The 26,687-nt window shown below is 43.2% G+C and overlaps 1 protein-coding gene across 1 annotated transcript in view; it reads right to left on the reverse strand.

Moving 5' to 3' along the window:
• LOC108801604 (ankyrin repeat and fibronectin type-III domain-containing protein 1-like) overlaps nt 1-26,687 on the reverse strand; it is a 110,678-nt gene that overhangs the window by 11,751 nt on the left and 72,240 nt on the right. Inside the window, exons 12-17 of the mRNA XM_018573495.1 lie at nt 26,134-26,253; nt 23,306-23,521; nt 20,016-20,182; nt 6,013-6,163; nt 4,397-4,565; nt 2,047-2,213 (exon numbers count right to left, since the gene is read on the reverse strand). Coding sequence (XP_018428997.1) covers nt 2,047-2,213; nt 4,397-4,565; nt 6,013-6,163; nt 20,016-20,182; nt 23,306-23,521; nt 26,134-26,253 — 990 coding nt within the window. The remainder of the gene's footprint in view (nt 1-2,046; nt 2,214-4,396; nt 4,566-6,012; nt 6,164-20,015; nt 20,183-23,305; nt 23,522-26,133; nt 26,254-26,687) is intronic.

Below are 26,687 nucleotides of genomic sequence, written 5' to 3' on the forward strand. Positions count from 1 at the left end.
GGAAAAGTTCTATCTACTATCTTCAATCTGAGAAATACTTGAATGTATTACAGATTTTGAGGCTGATTCATTGAAGGATAAGTGAATTTTTGTTTGAAGCCCAATACATCAGGTGCATTAAAAGAAAAGGTATGCAAAGTTTTACAATTTTGTTCTCCTTAGAAAGTAGTCAGAGTAGAAAAGCCTGTATACTGCCAGCATACTAAAGAGGAGGACACTTGCTCTCTGTGTGGAAGTGGTCTCTCTGCAGAGGTCTGACACACCTCCTGCTGAGTCAGAGCTAAAGCTCTGCTATTAGCAGGGAGCATAAAGTTTTGCCATAAGTCTGACACAGTAGGGAGTTATCAGACCTTTGCAGAAAGACCACTGCTTACATACAGACAGCAGGGATTCTTTACAGCATGCTGGCAGTGAACAGGCTTTTTTACTCTGGCTCTGACTGCTTTAAAAAAAAAACCCTAACTTTTAGGTCCTGCACACCTTTGTTTCAATGCATTTAGATGATATAAATGGAAAGATCAGTTAGGCGTTATAATAATACTTGTATAAAAAGCAACTCTGTAACAAAGAGCTAAAGTGCAGGAAAACATGGTAGCAAATTGATGTTTTGTAATGGAAATTCCTGTTCCAACTGGTCAGTGCATAAGTGCATATGCTTTCCCTTTTTCCTTAAATAATAATAAAGCACAGGCAGCAAACACTAGAGAAAAACAAAGAGAAGGGGTCTGTGTCAGGTATTCACTATGATCCAAACTAAAAAAGAGGAAAACCAGGAGGTGGGGTCTGTATCAGGCATGCACTATCATCAGTACTAAGACGGGGCCAAACAGGGAGGTGGGGTCTGTGTCAGGCATTCACTAACAGGCAAACTGACATTAAAGAAAACAAGGAGGTGGGGTCTGTGTCAGGTATTTACTATTAACCAAACTGAAATAGAGGAAAACCAAGAGACAGGGTCGGTGTCAGGCATTCACTATCATTCTCACTAAAATAGAGCAAAACTAGGAGGTGGGGTCTGTGTCAGGCATTTACTACCAGCCAAACTGACATTGAAGAAAACAACGAGGCAGACAGGGTCTGTGTCAGGTATTTACTACAAGCCAAACTGACATAGAAGAAAACAAGGAGGTGGGGTCTGTGTCAGGTATTTACTACAAGCCAAACTGACATAGAAGAAAACAAGGAGGTGGGGTCTGTGTCAGGTATTTACTACCAGCTAAACTGACATTGAAGAAAAGAAGGAGGCGGGGTCTGTGTCAGGTATTTAATACAAGCCAAACTGACATGGAAGAAAACAAGCGAGTGGGTTCTGTGTCAGGCATTCACTAGCATCCAACTTCATCACATTCCACATCAGCGCCGCAGAATTTGCATAGCTACCCTTTGATAAACACCACTATTGCAGGCAACCCCGTAAACAGTCAGGGAACTGAGCAAACCTATAAAAACAAAAATGACAGATCGCCTGCCCTAGTGTAAATCATTTTATTAAATAGTAAGTATAATATGATCTGAATCATACTCACAAACACAAAGTTATTCAAATGCCAGATGTGGCAAAGCCGCATCTGGCATTTGAATAACTGTATTTGTGAGTATGTTTCAGATCATATTATACTTACTATTTAATAAAATGATTTACACTAGGGCAGGCGATCTGTCATTTTTGTTTTTATATATTCACTACCAGCCAAACTGACATAGAAGAAAACAAGGAGGCGGGGTCTCTGTCAGGCATTCATTATGTGTTAAACTGACATAGAAGAAAACAAGGAGGCGGGGTCTGTGTCAGGCATTCATTATGTGTTAAACTGACATAGAAGAAAACAAGGAGGCGGGGTCTGTGTCAGGCATTCATTATGTGTTATACTGACATAGAAGAAAACAAGGAGATGGGGGTCTGTGTCAGGCATTCATTATGTGTTAAACTGACATAGAAGAAAACAAGGAGATGGGGGTCTGTGTCAGGCAATCACCATCAGCCCTACGGACATAGACACCATACACTGGTTTCCTCTGAAGTACGCTGACCTCTCTGTATATTACCTGTATAAAGTCCTGCACTTGCTGATGGCGCTGCTTCGCAGTTGTAAGTTCAACGTCAGAGAAGGCCTCCCGAAGACTCTGCTGTGACAGTAGAGACTCCAGCTCCAACATGGCGGATAACTGACAATACTGACTGATAAATTCACGATCGTATGTGAAAAAGTGAACTGAATGGAAAGAAAAAAACAAACACATAATTATGCAGCAATAGCACAACAATAAATAACTTCTATGCAAAAAAAAAGCTGCACATGTTTGTTATTTTAACATTAAGCTATAACATGGTGTGAGTGCCAACAACCACAAACTGTTTGTCATAAATCCTGCGACTTCATTAAAAAGTACAGTATAATTTTACTTGAATTGGGATTTGGATGATTGAGTTTGTTCATTTTTTCAATTAAGTGAATTATATTTTGGGGCCCCCTGCTAACGGATTGTGCTTTTTGTTCTTGACAGTTCTTGTGTTGCTGCCACCAAACAGCACGACAGCTCTGTCCTCACGTATGGGCTGGAAAGGTGTTTGTGTTTATGATTCAACTTCTAAAATGTAAATTATTCATCAGCTAAAAGTGGCCATAGACCTGAGATGGATGCATGTCTATGGTATAAACATGCATTTTTAGGGCAAGCATGTAGGTTTATGCATTGAGTAGACAGATCCCTTTGGCCAGTATGGGTCATAGCCTGCCAATGGAATTGTAGAAATGTCACCAGCACACCAGTCCTGCTGGTCAATGCTAAAGCCTGATGAAGGGACCCTGTGTGGTCCCAAAAGCGCTTGTTTATATGGCAAAGAACTTCAATAAATGAAGCTTTTGCTATCCTAAAAGGACTGGTGTGCTGGTGACATTTCTACAATTCTGTTGATATTTGCGGCGCCATCCGCAGTCACTGCGAGCACTCCCCACTACAAGGGACATTTCGGTATGGAGTGCAACAAGGATAGTATTTATTATATCCTGCCAATAGACACAAGATTGCCTTCTGGTTTACCAGCAATGAGCTTATCAGCTGACAATCATCTCATGTCTATGGGCACCTTAACATTTTAATAACCTAAATTAGCCTAAATAAAAAAAAACAAAAAACCATTTAAATAAATAATAAAAAATACTGTTTTTGCTGTCCAAGCAAATTCCTCTTAAAGGAGAACTATGGGGTTCTATCTTTTCTTTATGAATGCATTCCTTAGGCTAAATAAGTAAATTATGTACTTTACTCTAATTAGCCAAAATGCATAGTAAGGCTGTAAACCCTTATTTAAGGTGGTGGGCGGGGCTAAGCGCCGCAATGAGGAGACATCCCGACGTATCTGGCGGGATCCTCCCCACTGATCTTCCTCACTGTGACTGACAGTGATTCTTGAGAGCTGCTGCGCATCCACGAATATATGGACATGCGCAGCAGCTCTCTCCTTACCTGCAAGTCTCCGTGTGCCAGCCTTCAAGACACGCTGCTGTGTAGCCCCTGATCCCCTCCCTCCTCATCTGCCCCGCCTACTTCACGACACGTGTAGTGTACAGCACAGTCAGTGAGAAGCTCCTCCCCCTCTCTCATCAGCGATCCCCAGTGAATTGAGGATGTCAGCGTCGCACAGGGCAGGGAGAGAGAGAGAGGGGTAGGAGCCTTCTCTCTCTCTTCATCATTTACCACATATGGGCAAGTCCATATATGATGAATGATGTCACTGGGGATCCCTGCTGATTGGATGCTTGCCAGTCTGCAGGGATACCCAGTGACATCATTCACCATATATGGACTTGCCCATTTCTGGTAAATAATGGCGAGAGGGATGGCTCTTTATCCTCTCTCTCTCCCCCAGTGTTATGCTGACATCCTAATTACTGGGGATCGCTGATGAGAGAGGGGAAAGATCACTGAATGTGCAGGGAGGCTGAGTCCGTCTCTTGCTGCTGCCTTCTCACTTCAGACTCCGCCTCCCGCTCACAAATGCCAGCGTGCACGAGCTGACAAAACACAGCTGTGCACGATGAGAGGAACGGCCACAGCAATGAGATAATTTGAAAAAAAAGCCATGGGCGGGCTGGATCAAATGTTAACGCCCCCTAAGAGGAAAGGAGCTTGGAGCAGGGCTGAAGACGGCCATTTACTACAGGTTTTGAGGGTTTTATCTGTGATGTGCTGCGACTTTAGAAAAAAGGAACGATGCTACTACAATCAAGGTAAGGGGTATTTTTATTTGCCCTTAAGTCATAGTTCTCCTTTAAGCAACTCAAAAAAGACAACCACTTCACTTATCCATAGTGGTCACTGCTCATGTCCTTTTGCCTTTGCTGCCCTGCCATGTGGCCATAAGCAGAGAGATTGTGATAAAGGATGGCCTTACCAAGTTCAAAAATTTGGAGGGGCAATGTGAGGAATCCTGAGTAAGGAGTGTAGGGGTTGTTCTGGCCAGGAGCTGTGCAGACATCATCAGATGGAGGCATCAATAACAAAAAAGAGACCTGACCTCCGAACTCTAGAACCTCTTGACTGTAGAGACGGAAGTCTTTAGCCTGCATAAAAAGAGGACAAAATAATTAGTGACATTTTTTTTGCATTAAATAAATAAACCTGAACTGAGCTTCTTACACTGGCTGTTTTGCGCTCCTCTTTTGCAGGGCTGGATATCTGGATGGTCAAAATAGGCTTTGTCCTAGGGTGCAGGACTACCAAGGTCAACACACATCCCCCAACACATCATGTTGCTGATATTAATTCATCAATAACATGTTCCTGTTGCTGTCAGAGCTCAGATATTAATGGACTATTGTACTTATGGTTTACCTATTCATGGTCTATACACCACCATTTTGCTTTACCATACCAATGTTACCTTCCAGCCTGTTTTACTCTCTTACCCCCAGTCCCAGCCACTGTGGCTATGAGTACTTATTTTCTTCCCCTATGTCTATTATCACACAGTTTGAAGGAAGAATTCACAACTGAATTTATAAATGGCTCTGCTCAAAGCCCAAATCTATACGGTTCCTCTGAACCCAAATAGACTTCGTCCAAACCCTGCAATGCAATCTCACTAAGGAAGACATGGAAATCTAATTTCAGAAGCAATTTCACAGGTAAATCTTAATTGAAACCTGAGTTAAACTGGCCAGGCACCTATAGATTATCTGCAAATTTTCTCTGGTCAGATGGAAAAAGTGCAACAGATTCCTCCATCTACACTAAACTGTGTGGATGGAGGAATCTACTGCTGGACCAAGCTTCAGTATCTTGCTAGTCTGCCCCGCTGGCTCTCAAAATACCTAAACAATCAGATTGGATGCCGGCATTGTTCTGTTATTTTGAGAGCCAGAGAGGCTGACTAGCAAGATACTGAAGCTTGGGCCAGTGGGAGATTCCTCCATCCACACAGCTTAGCATAATGGAGGAATCTTTTGCACTTTTTCCATCTGACCATAGAAAACCTGCAGATAATCTATAGATGTATGGCCAGCTTTACTAATGAAATTTGACCCGCTGAGGCTCCTACCTCTGGCGTGTTTTCACCCGAACACCTAATCAAGAGTGCAAGTGCACAGAGGGATAGTTCTTGTTATACAAGCAAGTTGATGAAGGTAAATTGTCACACACATGCAACCCACCAATATGGGATCCAAAAACCCATGTACACAGGGCTGTCCTTACAATGAGGTAGTCTGAGGCTGTTGCCTCAGGCGGCATCTCTTTGGGTCACATGGGGGGGGGGGGCAGGCAGAGCGGCCTGCCCAGCTCCTGACTACCAATAATGTCACTGGTTGCCAGGAGCTGAGAGGGGCCCTCTGGCCGGCATCCCACCCAGATCCTGGCAATCAGTGAGGTCAGTGAGCTGAGCGGGATGCTTCATCCCCCACCCCAGGCAGTGAAAATCCTAGGGACACCCCTTCATGTATAAATATAAATGACAAAAAAAGGTGGTAATATTTTTACTATTTTTACTTTCCAACTAACAGGGACACTTACCTCTTCAAGAGGAATGTTGAGTTGACCCATTAAATCTTTCACAGCTTTCCTAAGTTCCTGCAGTAATAGATTTTGGCAGCTTTCTGAGTCATGCTCGCTGGCGATTGGCTCATCCACGCTGACCAAAGTCTGAAGCCACTCCCATTCTTCCCTACCAAAAAGAAAACAAAATGGCTCTAACAGTTCTGCCATCAAAAAAAAATGAGCAGCCTTAATCATGCTGTGCCATTTGCTGCTGTTGGTACTTGGATTTGGACTTGAAGATATAAGAATTATTAGCAGGGGAAGCGATAGAACCTTAATAGCTTATATGAACTAATTCAAGTATAACTAAAGCCAGAGCTTTTATTTTTGTTTTAGATAGACTGGAAATGGATTAGCCGTGCAGAACCTCAGAGGTGTGAATAAAGGTCACCAGCACTCCAAAATACGAAGAAAATTGTATTTTTTGCAAATAACGTCACATAGGTAAAAATTGCCAACATTTCGGGGCTTTGCAGGATCTTTTCCTTGAGGTGAAACAGTCACCGTGTGGCCTTGAGGAAGGGAACCTGCGTGGCCCCGAAACATTGTCAGTTTTGACCTTTGTGACGTTATTTGCAATAAACAACATTTTCTATGCATTTTGGAGTGCTGGTGACCTTTATTTACATCTCTTGGGATTAGAACCCCTGACAGGGTTTTAACACTGTTTCTGTCCCCATTAGGGAGAGTCACCCTTGCTATTTGTCCTGGTGAACGTTATCACTGAGTGAAAATCACAAATTTTGAGTTGTCAACAGAACAGGAATAGATGGGAAATCTTCCAATGGGAACACTAGTTGTGGTAACAACCAGGTATTCCCCTCACTTTGGAGGGATTTCCTCTCTTTTCCTATTGTGGCTACCGGACATTAAATGAAGGGAAATCTCCCCAATTAGACACATATACAAAGAAATAAAAAAAAACTGGTAGGGGGTTATGGCCCTTCCTTATTCTATCCAAAATGATAAACAATATAGCTATAGTTCCACGACAACCAGGGGTTTCCCTCACTTGGGAGGGATTTCCTCTCTTTTCCTGTTATGGGTATGAGACAGTAAATTAAAGGAAATCTCAATAGGGGGTTATGACCCTTCCTTATTCTATCCAAAATTATAAGCAATATGGTTATAGTTCCACTTTAAGTAGGGTTGTTTTAGCGCACAAGTAATAAATATAGGCAGCACAGTGGCATAGTGGGTAACGCTTTTACCTTGCAGCACTAGGGGTCTGCAAGAAGTTTGCTTGTGCTCCCCCTGCTTGGGTTTTCTCCGGGTATTCCGGTTTCCTCCAAAGACATGCTGGTAGGTTAACTGGCTCCTGTCTAAATTGGCCCTTGTGTGCATGTGAGATAGGTGCCTTAGAATGTAAGCTCCTTGAGGGCAGGGACTGATGTGAATGTGCATTGTGTAAAGCGCTGTGTAAATTGTTGGCGCTATATTTGGGCAAGTCTATAATGCACTAAACGTGCAAATGAAGATAACACATTGATACAATGTACATTTTACACGACATACACTTTTAAGTACTCACATACTTTATTATTGTTCGAGCTACATAAACAACAGCAGTAGAAACAAAATCATCTCTTTTTCCAATATCAACATTTTCTATTAGCTTGACCCGATATCCGACCTCAGTGGATTTCCTTCCCAGTACCCCACCAAGACATTTCCAGTGAGGATTGTCTGGGCAGTTACTAGAAATTGGCAGTTCTTTGCTTATTAGGGTCAGAATTCTGTAACCAATGGAGGCCCTGAATACTGCGTGTGTCTGCCTCTCCTGCTGTTCAAAACTGTGTGGCGAAAAAATGTGCTCAGACGTTTGCAGAATGAATGGCGCCTCAGGAGCTGTTAAGGGGCTTCAGGGATTGACTGGGTTAAATCCCCAGATACAGACAGATCAGAAAAAATTTGCAGCCCGAGTTCTCATGGCTTAACCCTGTGCACATGGATTAGTGACCATTGGGAAAAGCAGCGACAGGTGATACTAAAAGCAGATCTTTCAATTCTGTCCATCCAGGCAACTGATGATGGTGGGATTAAAATCTTGAAACATGAGTTAATTTCAAATGTGCAACGTGTGCACGTGTGCTGTGCTCGATGGGGGGACGGTGAAAGCTAGCTGAAGGTTTGAATACGGAACAGTGGTGAGGTACGTGCTTCAGCAAGATGACTTTGGCATGGTGGAGGAAAACTGAGCATGCAGCACTATGTGGTGTGAGCTGTCTCAATTATCTCCCAGTCCGGGGCGATGTGCGTCTATACATCTTGGAAATGTGATAGAGCCTAAGACATGGGGAAGAACATTCTCTGCAGAACGAAACACCATACAACAAAATGGAATTTTACATATGTATGCTGAGTACATTCATTTTAAGTACAGAACAGTGGAAGTTAAAGATTAACATTCAGTGAAAATAACACCCCCAAACCCCCCACCCATAGTCATCTGTGCAGTGTTTCCCCCCTGCTGCTCTGTTCTTCCGGGTATGGGGGAGCATGTAAACTCCTCCTCTTCCTTCCAGGATGCATTGCTTGGGTCCAAGCAGCCAATCACCAGACCCAAATCTGGTTACTTAGGGTGGGGAAGAAGGCATACAAGCTGGTGGCGGTGAGCAAAGAAGCTAAATCAGTTGGTGGAGCAGTAACCAATAAAGAGGACCTATCACTTTGTCCTTAATGAACAAATTGTCAAATATTTGAATTAAATATAGATAACAACAGTTAGCATGGTTAGCACCGTGGCTTTACAGCATTGTGTTACTGGGTTCATTCCTTGGCCATGGACAACAGTTGGACTGTTTGTGTGGGGCCTGTATTCAAACATCATACAACTAGACTCTTAAAGTGTAATTCCACTTTTGCTTTAAAAAAAAAAAAAAAATCTCCACCAGTAATATATACGTTTTTTTAGTAAACTTTATTGCAGATTCTTACCCGTTTCTGTTTAACAGATACTGAGACCAGTCACTGCAGTTATTTCCGGGAACAGATGGCCCAGTAGGTGGGCATGAATGATAAAATCACAAGAGTGTTCCCGGTGTGGTAAAAAGAGGAAATCTACATCTCAGCATTTAATATATCGCCAAAGCTAGAGACACCTGAAATGTTAATACCATATCTGGTGGGACTGCTCCAATACTATATTTGGTGGGACTGCTCCAAAATCAGGAAAAATCGGACTAGTGAGTACCAACTAGCGCACACGCTTCTGGGCAGAGGAATGGGAAACACTCCTAAGCAGGCACTGCTAAACCTGAAACCAACAGAGTGTGCAAATGCACATCTCGATGTCACCTCCTGACGTTCCTGTTCACTGCAGCCAAACAAGTACTAGCAAAGGCATGGTCTATGATCTCACAAATTGAACAAGACGACAGGGTTTTTACTTAAGCCAATGGCTGCAATTCTTAAAGATTCTTTACAAATGTTTGAACAAGTCTGGACCCCATTCATTGAACATTATCTTCATAGAGATTCCGAGTCCCTGCTGGCATCTTGATACATGAGACCATTCTTAAGCCAGCCCACATGTGAACATGATTTGTCATGGATCCACCACTGGCTCCCCATTCGATCACCAGGTTCGCTTCCCTTCCTGCTGAACCTCCCTGTGTGTTGCCCTCTTGTTTTGTTTCTCACATGCTCTCCAACTTTCTATTAAGTTAGTTTGTTTCGCTCACAGGAACCAGCCGCCTATACTCATCGGTCCGCCAGTGAGGGTAACAAAATTACAAGCTATGAACTCACTCCACGCTGTAGGAATTACTATCTTCTGACCTTGCCACCTTAGCACCAGAAAGTATCACCATTACCCAAGCTAGGTTTAAACTAGTGATTATTATTTTATCAAGGAACAGTCATTTTTTATGCCTGTTTTTAAACCCATGTGAGGGGGCCCGAGGTTACATGCTTCAGTTTTTTTGGTGATGGCATGGTTTGAGTTCACATGACTGAAATTTGTTACGATTCTATAATTCTGAAAACCATCAATAAAATGGAAATGCATTCTTGGCTGCAGACTGGAATGGAAAATCCATTATGAAGTTTTTCTTTAACTGACTTCTAACCACAATTGTTCACAAAGTATTATTATTATTATACAGGATTTATATAGCGCCAACAGTTTGCACAGCGCTTTACAACATAGGGAAGGCATTACAAATACAATACAATTCAAGACACCATGGTAAGTAGGGCCCTGCCCATGAGAGCGTACAGTCTAATATTGTATTTGTGTGTTTCTATGACAGGGACATTAGATTATAAGCTCATCTGGGGCAAGGATGGATGTGACAGTTTCTATATACCCTGTAAAGTGGTGTCTAATATGTTGGTACTCGACAAATATGGGAAACAAATAAATAGTGTAAACAGGGCTTCAGTTATACAACCTTCAGGTCACTGATACAGTATTTCTATGAGCTTCAGAACATGCAGCCTTCAAGTAAATGGTATCCATGCATTTGACTACTGAAGATCACTCTCCTCCAGCCTGCTTCACCAGGAACTTCAATGCCCATTGCCACCCACACTAAGCTGATGTTGACATACGGCTGCATGCATAACACACAGCAGACAATGCCCACTACACACTTCAACTATTAGACCCCATTCACACTGAGCTACATCCAGAAAATTTTGAGCTGAGCGATATTGAGCTACAGTGCACATTTTGTCGCGCTATGTAGCGGGACTTTTCGCAGGGATTTCGTAGCTGCTACATTGGGCTGTAACCAATCAAAAGCGGTCTTGATGTGACATCCTTCCTTCCTTCTTATATTTCTGTGCAAAAGTGACACTTCTGTAGCGCGACGTAGAGCTACACCATTAAAGTCTATTGGGCCAAATCGCACAAAATCCGCTGAAAAATAGGTCATGTTCGAGCTACAAGCTTGATCAACGAGCTACAGGCGACATTGAGCTGTGAGATGTGCACAGCTCCATTGAAATGCATTGGACAAGCTACATTGAGCGACATTGAGCTGATATTTGAGCGATTTTGGAGCTGAAATCGCGCCAGAAATTGCTCAGTGTGAACGGGGTCTTAAGTGTGTTAAAGGACCTCTTAGTTTACCTGTCACAAAAAAAACAGGCCATAAACCTATGACTTTCCGCATGATTATTCTGACAATGACAATAAAATTTGTCATGCAAATCCATTTAATGCACATTATGAGATGAAAAAGAAAGTTATTCTATGCCTTTGCTATACTTTTACATTGATTCAAAGAATGTTATTGCAGAGCATGCATAGAGCAGCACTACATGCAGAGCATGATGATCAACTGGAGGTACATCCTTTCAGCTTGACTTGATAATGCCATGTGTGTTTTGAATGCAAATGTGTTCAGCGCTTTTAAAAGTGGTGCAGTCTTCTCTAGATCAGTGCATCATAAACGCTCAAAGACCAGTCTTGGCTGTACTCTTTTTTCAGGCTAAAGAGGAGAAATCAGGCAAAGCACTAGGAAAAATATGTAAAGATACAAAATACATACATAAGAGTGCAAATAAAAACCAAAAATGCAAGCTTATTGGAAATCTGGTCGATTATCTGGCCTGAGTTTGGAAACTGAGAGGAAAAAATATGTCTTTCTAGGTGCATTTAATATATAGTTACATTAAACGCACTAGAATTAGAAATGTTTGCCTGGCCTGCTCTTGCTTTACTTCTGTTACAATTTATGTAACAACAGATGCTTGGAGACAGCAAAAAGGTTCTTGAGCTCATCCGTGCTAAGCCTCAGCCAGAGTCTGTTTGTTCAGCTAGCGAATTATCCTTTTACACTCACACCACTTCCTGCACTTCTACACTCCTATTTAAAGCTGTGCCCAACTATCTCTATGGGATGACACATGGGTCCCTATTCCATGTGACCTGTATGTCTCTCCTTTGCTTAGGACCCTTTATGATTGCACAAACTGTTGATTCAGGGCACTAATAATTAGAGTTTGTAATACAAACTTTACATACAGTCAGCTTCAGGCAAAGAGCTAAATACAATGTTGAAAGACATATAGTGCAAATGTTTTACTTGTGAAAATATTTGTATTTCTTCCCATGCAGTCCTGAGAATGTACACAGCCCTGGCAAAGAGCACTGCCAGCCTGGTGGCCTGAGTCTTCACTACTGCAATTGAGCTACACAGTTTGGTCACCTCCCTGCCACCAGCCTAGGAGTGGACAGTGAAGAAACAGCAGCATGGTTTGTCACCAAACAACCTTCACCATGAAGGTTGCTAGATGACAAATCAAGGACATGCAATATGATGCTACAGAATGTCAAAAGCCAATGGTGAAGCTACAGCTTCTTTAAAAAGAGGTATCCTCAACATCACTGAAGGCAAATGCAGGCTGGCTAAGGAAGGTGACACTCAAGGCCATTAAGTGTATGCATTGGGTTCCTCTGCCAAATTACCAGTTGCACCAATACCCATACATCTCTCAAGTGAAGACTGACCCTACCAGGGAATACAGATATTGTAATGATGTAGTGCTGAGTGGTAGCTATGGTCACCTCAAACAGGGTTGACTCTAGTGACTGACATCAGCTAAGTGTCTTTGGGCTGTCTTCTGTACTTGTAGATTTTATTTGATAAGAAAGCTCCTGTAGCCACCCTTCAGCCATGGCTAGTAAATCTATTCTGAACTCCAAACTTTATTGTCTCTCTTCTTTGGAAACACGTATAACAGAATCAAGATTAAGTCCCAGATTGATAAAATTGGAGCAAATCTTATATTTGTGTGTCTATTCATCAAGGTAGCATACATCCCACCACACTCCAAACCGGAATCCCAATGTAGATAAATGGGTGCTGGCGTGATCAGTGGATGGCGCTGTATAAATCCAAATATACAAGTGGTAACCTGCACACTAGGTCCAATGTGTCCAAACACCTTTATTTAGACGCTAAGATTATATGGTGGCACTAGTAGACAGCAACGCTTCGGAACCATCAGTGGTCCCTTCATCAGGCAAACATAGTGACAACCATACAAGACAAAGCAAGTTTTTATCAGTATGGGGATGGTCCTGGAATGTCTAACTCACAGAATATCACATCTGAATGTGTGCACCAAACTGGTCAATATTACATTTCTGAAAAACAATATACATAAAAAAGGACACAAAGATGCAAAACCTGGCTAACCTTGAGACTTTCCTTCATGGCTGTAATCGGTAAAAATTGGACTCAAGAAAAACAAGTACCCCTGCAAGCTGGTACGTATTATTTCAGTCCATGAGGCCTGTGTGAGCTTCTAACTCCACCAATCCATTGGAGCTGGATGTAGAAAACAGCTGAGTGGTGTGATGAAATGTATCCCAGGGCAGAGAGAGCATCCACTAGCAAGAACCTGAGCTTTCCAGAAACTGGCTAAGCTGACGCTGATCGTAAGGGCTTTAAATAGAAACAGACTGGTGAGTCAATATAGATCAGTGAACATCCAGAATGGGGCTCACTGGAGGACACAGATTGGTGTTATATCCCCTCTGTGTACCCTGCACTCGTTTTGTTTATAAATTACTAAAAAGTGTCCCTATATTCGGATGTCATTGCCACCTACTGTGAATGAGTCAACCCACAATTAGACTGGTGCAGGAGCCGCCAGGGCTGAGGCCCACAGCACAGCTAAGTAAATATTGATAGACAGCAATGCACTGCTTTCATAACTCTCTGTCACAGAAAGCTCTCATTACATTACTGTCAAATATAGATACGAATAAGGATGCATATCAGCTTCGAAGGATTTGAACATACTCTGAATTAGTAGAACGCCAGTCTAAGCATCAAATTTACATTTTTACCATCTAAGTTTTCACCAACATATGCTTTTTTCCAAGCTTTAAGTTCCACAAAAACATTGCATTAAAAGCTTTTCCATTGAAATAAATTATTTTCCTTCATCAATAACTGCAAGAACATGGATTTTAGGTATTATTAGCACTAGGGATGCACTGATGTACAGTATCGGCCGCTGAAACGTATCGGCTGAAAATGGCACTTTTGGCATAGTGCAGAAAGTGCCATTTTCTGGCCGATACAGCGTTGCATCCATTCTTTCTCTCCTCCCTGCTGGGCACTGCTCTGTGTCCCAGCGGGGAGGAGAGAAAGTGTCACTGCGGCTAAGCGCTGCAGAAGGAGAGCGCTGTGAGCGGCCGGCGTCTCTCCTCCCACACTGCTCAGCCTCCTGTCACAGATCGGCAGATCGGTGTGTGGGCGGAGACAGCCAGCGCTGTCACAGTATACTGAACTCTCTTCCCACACCGCTCGCTCAACTCACAGCTGTCAGGAAGGAGAGTGGGTACAAGCAGTCAGTGATCGCTGAGTGTTTGTACATAATTGAGGATATGGTGTGTTAACTATAGCCTCAATTATGAATGAATGGGAAGTGATCTACATCACCTCCTGTTCATTCATGATTGTGGTTATAGTAAGCATACTCTGTCCTCATCTTATGAATGAACAGGAACACTGAGTAGAGGGGATTCCTGTTCATTGATAACAGAGGCTGCAGAAAAAGAGATTAAGGACTCTGTGTTCTCAATCTCTTTTTCTATTTTAAAAGGGAAATATCAGGGATCTGTTTAGACCCCTAATATTTCCCTGAAGCCCCTAAAAGTAAAGTAAAAAATAAAAATATTTAATAAAAAATGAATAAGTAAATACAAATAAATATAAAAAATTAAAAAGTTTATAAAAAGTAAATACAAATAAAATATTTTTAAAAATGTGAAAAAGTTAAAATGACAAACATATTCGGTTTCCGTTTCGGCATGACATTTTTTTTTTTCCGGTTTCGTTTCTGAAATTTTAATTTCGGTGCACCTCTAATTAGCACTATACTGACACTGTGGGGGTGATTTACAAACCTAAACACACGCACGCACTAGGTGCGTGTGATTTTTACACAGCAAAACGTATTTATCAACCAAAAAGTCTCTAAAAGCATATTTCCACTAATGCCATATATGGAAAAATCATGCACATGATGCATATATAATGCTGCTTCACAGTTTAGATAAAAATGGTTAGCTCATGCATTTACATTCCTGCATTCATCAATGCAAGCAACACAACATAGAGCTAATTTACACAACATCACCTTGCAAATTCATGCAGGGTTTTGCACAACACACCTGCTGGGTGTGTACACACTACAAAGGTGTTTAGATTCCACCCATAGATCATGCTGGGAGGGAACACACTACAGAGGTGTATACATGTTTGTGGTGTGTTTATAAGGTTAGTAAATCAACCCCTGTGCCTCATTTATTAAAATGTCCATCATAAAAAATACGTGTGCAACCAGTCAGATGTAAAGGTTCCTTGGGAAATGTCATTTGAAGGAACGGTTCAACCAAGTTGGTTGTTCCGTCTCAATACTGACACTTATTTAACGAGATGCTCTCACTTTGTCCATTGTTGTTGAGAAAGCCTCCCACCCATGGATTCCCCAGTGTCCCCCCATCACTCCTGCCTCTACTAGCACTAGCACAATATGCCTGATGTATCTGGGTATGGGGGAGCTCGTGACCTCCTCCCATGTGACAGTACTCTGACACAGTGGGGGGAATTTATCAAAACTGGAGCAGACAAAATCTAGAGCAGATTTGCACTGCAACCAATCAGCTTCTCTGTCTCATTTTGAAATCTTACCTGAGCAAAATGAAGAGAGATGCTAATTGGTTGCTCTGGGCAACAGCTCCAGATTCTGTCTGCTCCAGTTTTGATAAATTCCCCCCCAGTGTATTTTGGTGCTGGTTGTGGCAATGTATTCAGCAACAGATAATAATATTCTTAACTGCTGCTGAATACAACGTTAGAATACTAATCCAAAAGGAGGTTTTGCACTAGATCAGATATAGATCCATTTGGTTATAGTTCCCAGAGCCTATTTAAGGACCCATTCCTTTCCTCTAACTCCTGATGAAGGGGACGTTTTGTTGCCCCCGAAACGAGTTGGCTGTTTTCATGTGACTGTATTATGAACCATCACAAAGTTGACCCTCTCACTTTGTGGATTGGCACCCATTTGTACGGCTATACTTTGTGTAACACAACTAATCAGACATTCCCTCTCACCTACTCTGCATCACAACTCTGTGTGATGATACTTACAATAAGGGGTGTGACTGTTACACAGCTCTGCCAGCACAGAGTACTGCTGTGTGAGAACAGAAAGCAGCATTTTAACTCACAAATCATAGCATGCGGCGGTACCGAACTATAAAGAGATACAAAGCTGTAAGAATTCAACTGGGCGTACACTCTTCTCTAGCAATGTGCAGATTGATTACAGAGAAATTACCAATTTCATAATCAGAAATGTTCAATTTTGCTCACAAACCGCTTAAGAAAAATTTGCTTGGAAAAACATGTTTATTCCCATTTATTTAGAAGTACATTTAGGATAGTTTATTTTATTTTATTTAGTGTTTTTTATAAAGTATTTTTTTGTGTGTACAGTATTTGATTATTTGTGTAACGTAACATTAAATACTTTATGTTATTTCACTGTCTTTTTTTTGTGTTTATAAAAAACCACTTGAACAGGTCCAGTATATTTGAAAGGAGCTTTTGTAACCTTCAGGAGCAAATTAAAGCCCACAAGAGCTCTTAGCAACCTGTGACGCTGTGTCTGACATCCCACCCAGCTCACTGATGTCCCTGGTTGCTAGGAGCAGGGCGGGACACTCTGGCTGGCGTCCCGCCCAGCTCCTGGCAACCAGTGACGTAAGTGAGATGGGAGCTGGCGGGATATCGGACAGAGCTGCCAAACACCCAGAGGTCGTACTACCACCCCCTTCCTCAGTAACCAGCATCCACTGCCAGCACAACTCCCCCCCATAATGAGCACCCAGCATACACACACCCCCATCACCTCCGGTAACTAATAGCGTAGGGAGATCTCTGGCAACCTTAGAAGCCACCAAAACTCACCCGAACTTCGCCTTTGTCTTCCCTATAGACGCCAATAAATTACGAAAATTTGCGAAAATCCTCATTCTTTGTGGAAATTTGGGGGGAAAAAAACTCTCAATTTTGCTCATCGCTGCTCTCCTCTATTTTAATCATTTTTCTAACATATTTTTCCATACTACAATGTCTCTCTTAATACCCAGCCTGGACCTTTACTTCTTCTGCATCACTAAACTTTTTGGTTTCCGTCAAAATAGAATTGGGGCTTTGGCACTTCGACAGCCGAGAAACCAGAATGGATGTATAGAACAGTTAAGACCACTTAGTATGTTTACTTGGGGAGAAAAATGAACGTGCTCGAGTTAAGGTAACAAGGCTCTACTGTAACAGTAAGAAAAGCTTTTATCTGTGTCAGAGAAGACACAAGCATCCCTCAAAGTAACCAGAACGCTTTGCGGCTCACCGCTTGCGCTCTAAAGTTTACAATGAATCTTCAAATCGATGTTTACATACGTACACCACACACAGGAAGCGGGAATATAACTCCAATAATATCAAGCTAAATATTTTGAAACTTACTGAAATGTTAGGACACTTCTCTTATTGTTGGCTCGGCTGCATTAGCTCTGTATAAAAGACTGAGCCGCCATGATATTTCTGATCCACAAATATTTCTTTAAAGAATGTGTACCTTACCCACTTCTCTGGAGTCTGGCAGGCGTTTTTACGAAGTGAGAACGCGCCCTGCGATACTCTGATACCTAGATACAGAGTACCCGTGCTAATTTGTATGCCCAGCATGGAGGGTTGTGGTATGTTAGTATGAACCTGGGCCTTGTGGGATGCATGTGATGTGTTGAGTGAGGTTTCAGCTAAGGTGACATTGTGGTCTACAGCTAAAAACTGAACCGTCAGCACTGAGACAAAACCCAACAGATGTGCTATGGCAGTCATTGTTCAGTTTCATCTGCCAAATATTCCATTCTACATCTAATTGGTGCTAAATACTGGTTGGAATTAAGGGTAGTTTTCAACTGCATGCAGATTACTTAAAGAGACACATCCACGTTGCCCATTCAGGGAAGAGTGACAGTTTCTGCATATAGTCCATCCTCTCCCCCTGGCAATTATACACACCAAGCTATGCTCCAATGCCACTGCCTCACCCTGCCACATCCCTCGCAAGTGGGGCATGGCTTCTAAGTATTAGGCCCCTTTCACATGGCCTCTCTGATTGGGTCAGCCTGTCAGTTTTTCAGGCAGACCCGATCAGATGCCCAATGCAAGCCTATGAGCAGCCGTGTGTAAACAGACGGGCGTCCGTTTACACCCGGTTGCCCCTGCCTCCGGGCAAAACAAATGGAATAATGTTCTGTTTTGCCAAACCGGAGCGATCCGGATGGGGGGTAATCTGATGTATATGGACACATGTCCATTTACATTCGATTCCTCATAAACTGGCATGGGGTCCGGTAAATGCAGTTTGGACACGGATGTCACAGTGGTGACATTTGATCTGTACTGATGCACGGATCCTCTCCTGATCAGCCAGTGTGAAAGGGGCCTAAGGGTGCATGCAATCTCCCCCATGTGACAGCATGGGCCTGAGCAACCAATCACGTGGTCTGAATACTGTCACGTGGTGAGGGGGCTGTGACATCTTTCCGCTGTCTAAGCTTCAACACCAGCACTCAAGCTGGCTATACACCTGCAGAATGTTTCTTTATTTGGAGAGTTCATCAGATTTTCTAATAGTTAATGGGGTAAATTTGATGATTGTTTTTGACCGTAGTGATGGAATGGATGGAATATTTTTCGTGAAATAATGAAAACCTAACGAATAATGAATGCGCTTTTCGTTTGTGAAACTCCTTTTATTCCAAAATCAAATGGTAAAACCAATTGCAATTTCAAACAAAATTCCTCAACTAGATGGCATTATCGAATGTTCTGATGAGAATTTTTGTAAAGGCGTGCTGATAGAAATGTACCAGTGTACAGCCAGCTTTAGACAGGCATGGATGTTAAGGAAGCAGCTAAGGAGCAGGGCTCCATGGCTGGGGTGATGGGATGATCGGGCAAAGTCACAGTGTCTCTCTAAAGTTATACTTTTCTTTTGTAAAATAATGTCTATGCAAGCAATCAATAATCTACAGCTAGCCATAATTTTAACAAGCCACATACCTAGGGTTGCCACCTTTTCTTCAAGCGAAACCCGAACACTCTAGCGGCACGCGGACATTTTTTTTGGGAGAATGAGTCGTAGCTTATTCATATGTAAATAGTGCCGCCCATTCATATGTAAATATCACCAGTGAGACTATTTTCAATGGGGGGCCAGTAGCTCCTATCTGCATTTTGGTTGCCCCTGTCTGCCTGACATCTTGTGTCCGAGTTCCTGCTGCCATGAAACCTGGACACAGCATTCAAATCCCGGACTGTCCGGGTGAATCCTCAACAGATGGCAACCCTGTGCATACCCTTTGTGTGCTACTTGTTCAATTTGTATATGATTGTCAGATCTGATCTAATTAACAGGGAGGTCCTTTTTTTTTTTACTGCAGCCACCCCTTTAATGGTGTTAGGTGGTAACAGCAGGGAAGATCTAAAGGTTGGGGCTAAGAAGATGTATGTACTCTAATGTATGTGTATATATAGATAATTGCATTTTTTGGTTGGTGTCATATATGCAGATATATACTCAGCAAGTAATTACAGTGTAGTGGAGTATGCTTTCCTGCAATAATCTGGTCCTTTCTGTTGGGTAATACTGTATATTTGAATGTGAACCCCACGAGGCCACTGGGCAATAACAACTGTCTGTGCTGCCCCATAATAACTTATTAGCTTCCATGGCGCACTGGAAACCAGCAGCTGGGTAACGAAAGGGAGAATCTGCTTGATTACACTAGGTCAGTAGAGGCAGTACTTATTTTAGCCACGTGGTTAACCAGGCCCAATGTGATGCAGATCAGGTTCCAGAGGAAGGCCTTTGTTTCATGCAAGGCAGTGATCCCTGGCTGAATAATGACTGATCTGTGCTTGAAGGAAACTCACCTGGATACGTTTGAATTGGCTCGTATTTTGACATTACAGAGGATGTTGGGTAATCGTTCAGGAACCAACACTCGGATCTGGTCTACCGCACTGCACAGCTTCAGATATCCCAGATAGAGGCCAGGAGGCAAAGCTTGGCTGCTCCTTCTGTGGTAAGCCAGTTTCTCCTGGAATGTACAACAAAATATTCCTGTAAAGTGTAGAAACCATAGAACAGAAGCAATGGCTCAGTTCTCAGCCTCTACTATATGACTTTAAGCAAATTTGTTCTAAGTGACGCATGGCGGCTCCTATTGCCAGTCACCTTCTGAAGATGCTAGTTGTATGTCTAGTACACTGACCGACTGAGTTCAGTAAGGTTTGAGTCACTGGCCTGGAACAAGTATGCATGTCTGTAAAATCAGATATCCCTATATGTATGTTTGTTCCAGGTAAGGGATACAAAGTATTGAAGTAAGCGGGAGAACATGACTGGCAAAAAACGAAAATTTGCAGACCGGGAAGTAACAATGGCTCCCTCCATGTCTCTCTCAGTAAAGCTTTCCTTTAATTGTAAACTGAACTTTAGGCCTCATTTACACTAGAATCGGCCGGCACGTACAGCTCTGTGCTGCGTGCACAGCCGTATTGGGCAGCTCCCGGGAAGGACAGGTGCTGCGTGTGATTAGTACGCAGCCACTGTCCTTCTCTATGGGACTACGCGGCCATACGCCCCCCTATGCTCACCTCAAGTGCAGGTCCATACGGGTGCGGGTGTCCCGGCTCGGACACAGACATCATCCATCCTGTCCGCATACGGGCACGGACACCTGCACAGACGTGCAGGGCGGGTGAGCGTAGGGCACCATACAGCCGCGTAGTCCCATAGAGAAGGACAGGGGCTGCGTACTAATCACACCTGTCCTTTCTGGGAGCTGCCCGATACGACCGTGCACGCAGCACGAAGCTGTATGTGCCGGCCGATTCCCGTGTGAATGAGCCCTTACAATCCCGCATCCTACAGCTGAAGGTGACACAGTTTCAAGTGAAGCTCACGTATTAGATTTTATGAATGGTCATACATGGAAATGGCTTTTTAAATCAAAGTTATAGATAATTTATAACAATAAAATCATGGACCTGTCTGAAGATCATCAGTGTTACCTATTAGGCTGCCCAAAAATGGCTTAATAAAAGTGAGGCTCGTGATCTCTAAGTGTCACTCCAAAACATTCTATACCTGAATTGTGATGGGGATAACAAGCATCCTGATACTGAACCCCTATCTGTCATTCTAAGAGAAATATCTGCCAGCTTTTATACATACTGTGAACTCGAGGAGGCAAATTGCTGTATGTCTCATGCTTTCTGCATCGCTGGTCACCAGTAATAAGGAGAGCCAGAGGAGTGTGATTGGTAATTGTGGGAAATGCTTTAGTACTGGTACTTTTTTATGTTAGGCTTTCTATATGTGAAAAACAGCAGCAAGCCTTTAATGGAAGTTCCGGCATCCCAAGCTAACACGTTCCAGGGTCATTAGGTTACTAACATATGAGAATGGCTTGGATTGCTGCAGTACAGTGGATTTAAAATTGAAGCACTGAGCAGAATTAAAAGCAATGGCAACGTTGTCACACATTTGCCCCTTTCTCCTTCAAAAACACAGATCACAATGGGAAAGTGATACTGTTTATGGGATTTTCAAATCTGTGACACATTTTGCTTCTAGTTCCATTAAAGAAGAACTCCGGGATGTATTAAAATTAGCTCTTGCAGTAGGCATACCACTGCACTGCAAGGGTTAACTGCTCATTTTGGTCTAGGAGCGAAAATAAAGAATAAATACCCACCGATCCTCAGTACTACAGTGGTCAGTGCTCACCTCCCTCCACTCTGGCTGTGTTATGTTCCTCGGCGTCCTCACATCTAATGGACTGCATTAGACATGATGACATCAGTGGGGATTAGACCGCCGAAGCCCAGGGGAGAAGAGGCTGCGGGGTCCGATCAAGCAGCCAGGCGGCACCAAGGATCGGGTCAGTATATCTTCTTTATTTTCGTCCTTAAACAAAAACAAACACTTAACCCTTGCAGTACAGGGGTAGCTCCACTGCAAGGGTTACATTTTTTTTAAAAACTGGAGTTCCTCTTTAAATTCTTTTGGACTATATGATGATCCTATAGTTCAGAGGTAGGTAAACTCCAGCCCTCTAGCTGTGGTGAAATTACAAATCCCATTATGCATCTGCCTCTAGAAGCCATGTCTATGGCTGTCATAGACTTGCAATGCCTCATGGGATTTGTAGTAGCACTATAGCTGGGGGGCTGGAGTTTGCCCACCCCTGCTATAGTTCTTTTATTTCCCTCTATTTAGTTTAGCTTTTGCTGGGTGGCCTGCCTAGTATCCTTATGCACAGATTTGTTTAAAAAGTATTCCACTTGCATGGCGTCATCAGTTTTATTATTGAGTAATTAGACTCGGCCAAAAGAGGAGAGGGCTTTGACATGTAAGGGGAAGGGGGGCTGTGCTAGAGAACTGTATGTATAAAGTCGCTCGCACTCCAAAAACGGTTTATTGACTCGATTTCTATCACATCATATAGCGATGTTTCGGAACACCAGCGGTTCCTTCTTCAAGCTATTCGCCTGAAGAAGGCAAACAGCCGGTTCCTTCATCTTGCCTGAAGAAGGAACCGCTGTTGTTCCGAAACATCGCTATATGATGTGATAGCAATCGAGTCAATAAACCGTATTTGACTTGAAATTCTATTGGAGTGCGAGTGACTTTATACATATACCTATCTTGGATTGCAGAGGCATCTGCAGTCACTTTGGCACCCTCCCGACTCTAAGGGTCAGGAGTGCGATGGGTACACTGGATTTTGTGCTAGAGAACTGACTCTTCTGGAGTAGTCAAATATTCTAACAAGATCAAAGGCACATTGCAAATGAATAAAAAATGGTTTCTGGAAGGGAAAAACACTGCAAATAAGCATTGAAGATATTACAATTTTCTGTGCTTTCACCTGCAATTCTTCAAGTTGCTGCCAGAATCTATTTAATGCACAAACCTTTAACATTTATGGTACACTACTCCTATTCTGCTTCATTAATGAAGGTCACTCTAAATGAATGCACCTTTTGAGGTTCTGCTGAGTTGAATAGATGGATGGGAATAAGTTAGATGTGTGTAACATATGCAGTGACAGGTCATATGGGAGCACAGGAGACAGCTTACACATTCCTGGAGATAGCACACACCTCACTCACTTCCTTCCTCCAACTACTGTAAGCCGAGAAGGTCAACTCACATGCAGTGTCATCAGTAGGGCATCCAAAGCGCTGGGCTCGTCCGGTGATGAGACAGACTTCCTGTGAGTCTGCAGTTTAAACACCGGCATCCAGCGTACGTTCTCCAGCGTCTGGCTCAGTTTCACCTCCTTCAGAGTCACAATCAGAATGTTTCCTTGCTTGTCCTTAATGGGCTCGAAGAAAACCTGCCCCAAGTCTTGGAATCCTAGTAGGCCCTTTAGAAAAGGAAAGGAGATTGAAAAAGGAGAGGGCTGAGAATGACACAATGTAACTATAACACTTGATGTGTTTAAAACACAGCAGCTAATGGCCAGTGTGCAGCTTCTAGTTACTATGTTACTGAATTGGATTATGACACTTCTGTATATAAACAGAGGCCATGAACTCTCAATTCCCCCATCAATGCTAACAGCGTGGACCACGGAATCCCCACTATTGGGTTATTGTGTTCTGACAGTGGTAGGTGTGCCGCTTTCAAAATACCCAAACAGTGACTGTAGCTGGTAGCCTATGTCAGCCAACATTTTTCAGACCAGCTTCTTCGACAAAGTCGATTGAGAATTGTCCTGACTGGACCACACACTGGTAGAATTTTCACCAGTCCATGACAATCATCCAGCTCTGCTTATTGATAGAATTTTTTTTTGTAATGCTGCTGAGGAATACTTGCTGTGATCTCATTCCTACAAACATAAGTAAGGTTATTATATCACACAGGCAGGTACTGTATACCTTATAGAAAATAAAGTCTAACCTGCTTGGCTTTGGTCATAATTTATAAAAGCAGGGCCGTCCCTTCAATGAGGCAGCCTGAGCCTTCTCTTTCGGTCACGTGGTGGGGGCGGCAGACAGAGCAGCATGTTTGTTGTATACTGGCTCTATACTGCACAATGTTTGCAGTGTGTCTGCCACCCCCTTTCTGGCCAGAGCGTCCCTGGTTGCTAAGAGCCGGATGGGGAGATGTGTAAAGGCCTTACAAATTAGTATCACAATCAAGCGGGTTGATGGGGAATGGACTGCAGCTGCAGAACTGTTGAGTAGGCTGTATGGGATTGGGTCAGTCAGGCGACTCCCTACACACTCAGTGCGCTAGGAAGCCGTTCCACATCATGTATCCCAGCCTAGACTTGAGGGAAGTTAAATTTAGTGTGAACGGGGTCTGATGGGACTGTAGCATAAAACAGCTCGGGATTCTACAGGGTTATATAACTGAAGACACTACCACAGCTGTTGGGCTCACTATAGCTAACAGCAATTCCAGGAAATAAATCAGCAGTATGGATTAATGCAATTATATATCATAGTCATGAAATGTTTCAGCAATATGAATTGATGCAGGTATTTAGTTTAGACAACATGGATTGATGCAGGTATCTAGTTTAGACAACATGGATTGATGCAGGTATCTAGTTAGACAATATGAGTTGATGCAGGTATTTAGTTTAGGCAGGCAATCCTCCAGTAGTAGGAATTGATGCAGATTTTTAGCTTAGAATAGGTAATACTGCAACAGTATGGGTTCAGGCAACTGAACATGTAGTCCCATGTAGAGCCTGGGCCCTGATACTTGCGGTTAAGGTGTCAACCCCGTGAAGATGTCTTTCCTTGCAAAGGCTGAGAGGCACTGTAGTGAGGAGCTCTGTCCGAGTGCACTGCAGGCTGAGCAGCGTGTGGGAGCCGGACTGGTTCAGTGGAGACAGTGGAGGCAATCGCTCAACGTTCCACACTGACTGAACGCCGAGTGATTGCCTTCACTGAGTTTATAAGACCCACGTCGAGCCCAGGGGGCGGAGCCCTGCGTGACGTCACGGCCGGAGCGCCGCGTGACGTCACGGCCGGAGCGACGCGGCGCCGGAGCGGCCGGGGGTGCCGAGGATGAGCCTGACAATTAGGGATGCTCTGATACAGGTATTTCGATATTGAGTACGAGTACCAATATTTTTTTTTGGTACTCGCCCATACCGAATACCAATACCGGAAGTCCCATTAAGGAAGCCAGGCGGCGTGTAATGACTCGCCACCTGGCTTCCTGATTAGCAGGGAAGCCGTCCCCATGCTACTCGTCACTAGCTACAAGTAACAAGGAAGCATGGAGCCGGCTTCCCGGCCAATCAAGAAGCCGGGCAGGGTGTAATAACTCGCTGCCCGGCTTCCTGATACCGGAAGTATAGGGCTAGGCCTCGGAGTATTTGGGCAAGTACGAGTACTCGCCCAAATACTCGGCACCGATACCAATACTTGTATCGGTGCATCCCTAATACAAATCTCCCGGTGCAGCTCTTAGCAACCTACGATGCTCTGGCTGGCATGCTGCCCTGCTCCTGGCAACCAGTGACATCACTGGTTGCCAGGGGCTGGGCGGGACTCTGGCCAGAGCATCTAAGTTTGCTAAGGTGAAGATGCAGAGGGTGGCATCACTCTCGGGTCTGGTACCACCTGTAGAGCCAACACTGTAGAGTGTTTTTGGCTCAATTTTATGTGCGACTTGTAGAACAGGAGCAGAGTCATGCATTTTTTACCCCATTTACTTTTAAGTTGGGGCGCCTAAAAAAAATGTGTAAATACGGAAGAGTTTTTTAGGTGCCCCTTTTAAAGTCTAAGAGGCCAAAAGGCATGATTCTGCCAAAAGAGATTCATGTAGTTTTTTAAGCTTCACACCATAGGCTACAAGTGACAGAATGCTCTAATGTGAACAAAGGCAGTTGAAAGCATTCAGATTCCATTAGATGAGCGTTGTCAAGCTTAATGAAAGGGGATACAAAACACACCTAGGTTTGAGTAGGGCCTACAGATGCAAGTTTACAAAGGTTAAGGTTAAGGTTTATACCTGCATTTGAGACACAGCTAGCAGCATCTTAAAGCGAGTTTGCAGGATACACGAACAAGAGGACTGCGAAACTGTAACACATTGCCGCAGCCACAGAATGTCATCCCACATGCATGATACCTGGGGAGGCAACATGAAAACAGAACTGCGTTATATCTCTTACATTGAAGGTTTACAGTTTGGTTAAGAGAAAGCAAGGTTGAAAAATTAGATTACATATAAACCACAAAAACATCTTAAAGCCAAGTTAAAGCAAACCTGTGATTTAGCTATTCAGGGTTAAGCAACAGACATGCCTTAATGATCTCATCCCCAGGAGTACACATTTTCTTTGCTGTTCCTTGACAAGGGTATTTTCAGAGGGACCCCTCTTCTACTGTGACCTCCCCCCACCCCCACTCTCCTCAAAATAAGGCACTCCAGACTTATATGGATTTTCAAAGGCCACAGCAGCCACTTGTATTTTTAATAAAAAAGTGCGAGCCACTATGTCCGACCAAACCAATACCAGAGCCGGGAAAGACGCCAGCAAACGCAAACAATCGTACTTAATG

Source organism: Nanorana parkeri, unplaced genomic scaffold (genome assembly GCF_000935625.1).
Source record: "Nanorana parkeri isolate BGI_ZX_2015 unplaced genomic scaffold, ASM93562v1 scaffold2400, whole genome shotgun sequence".
NCBI classification, from domain to species: domain Eukaryota; kingdom Metazoa; phylum Chordata; class Amphibia; order Anura; family Dicroglossidae; genus Nanorana; species Nanorana parkeri.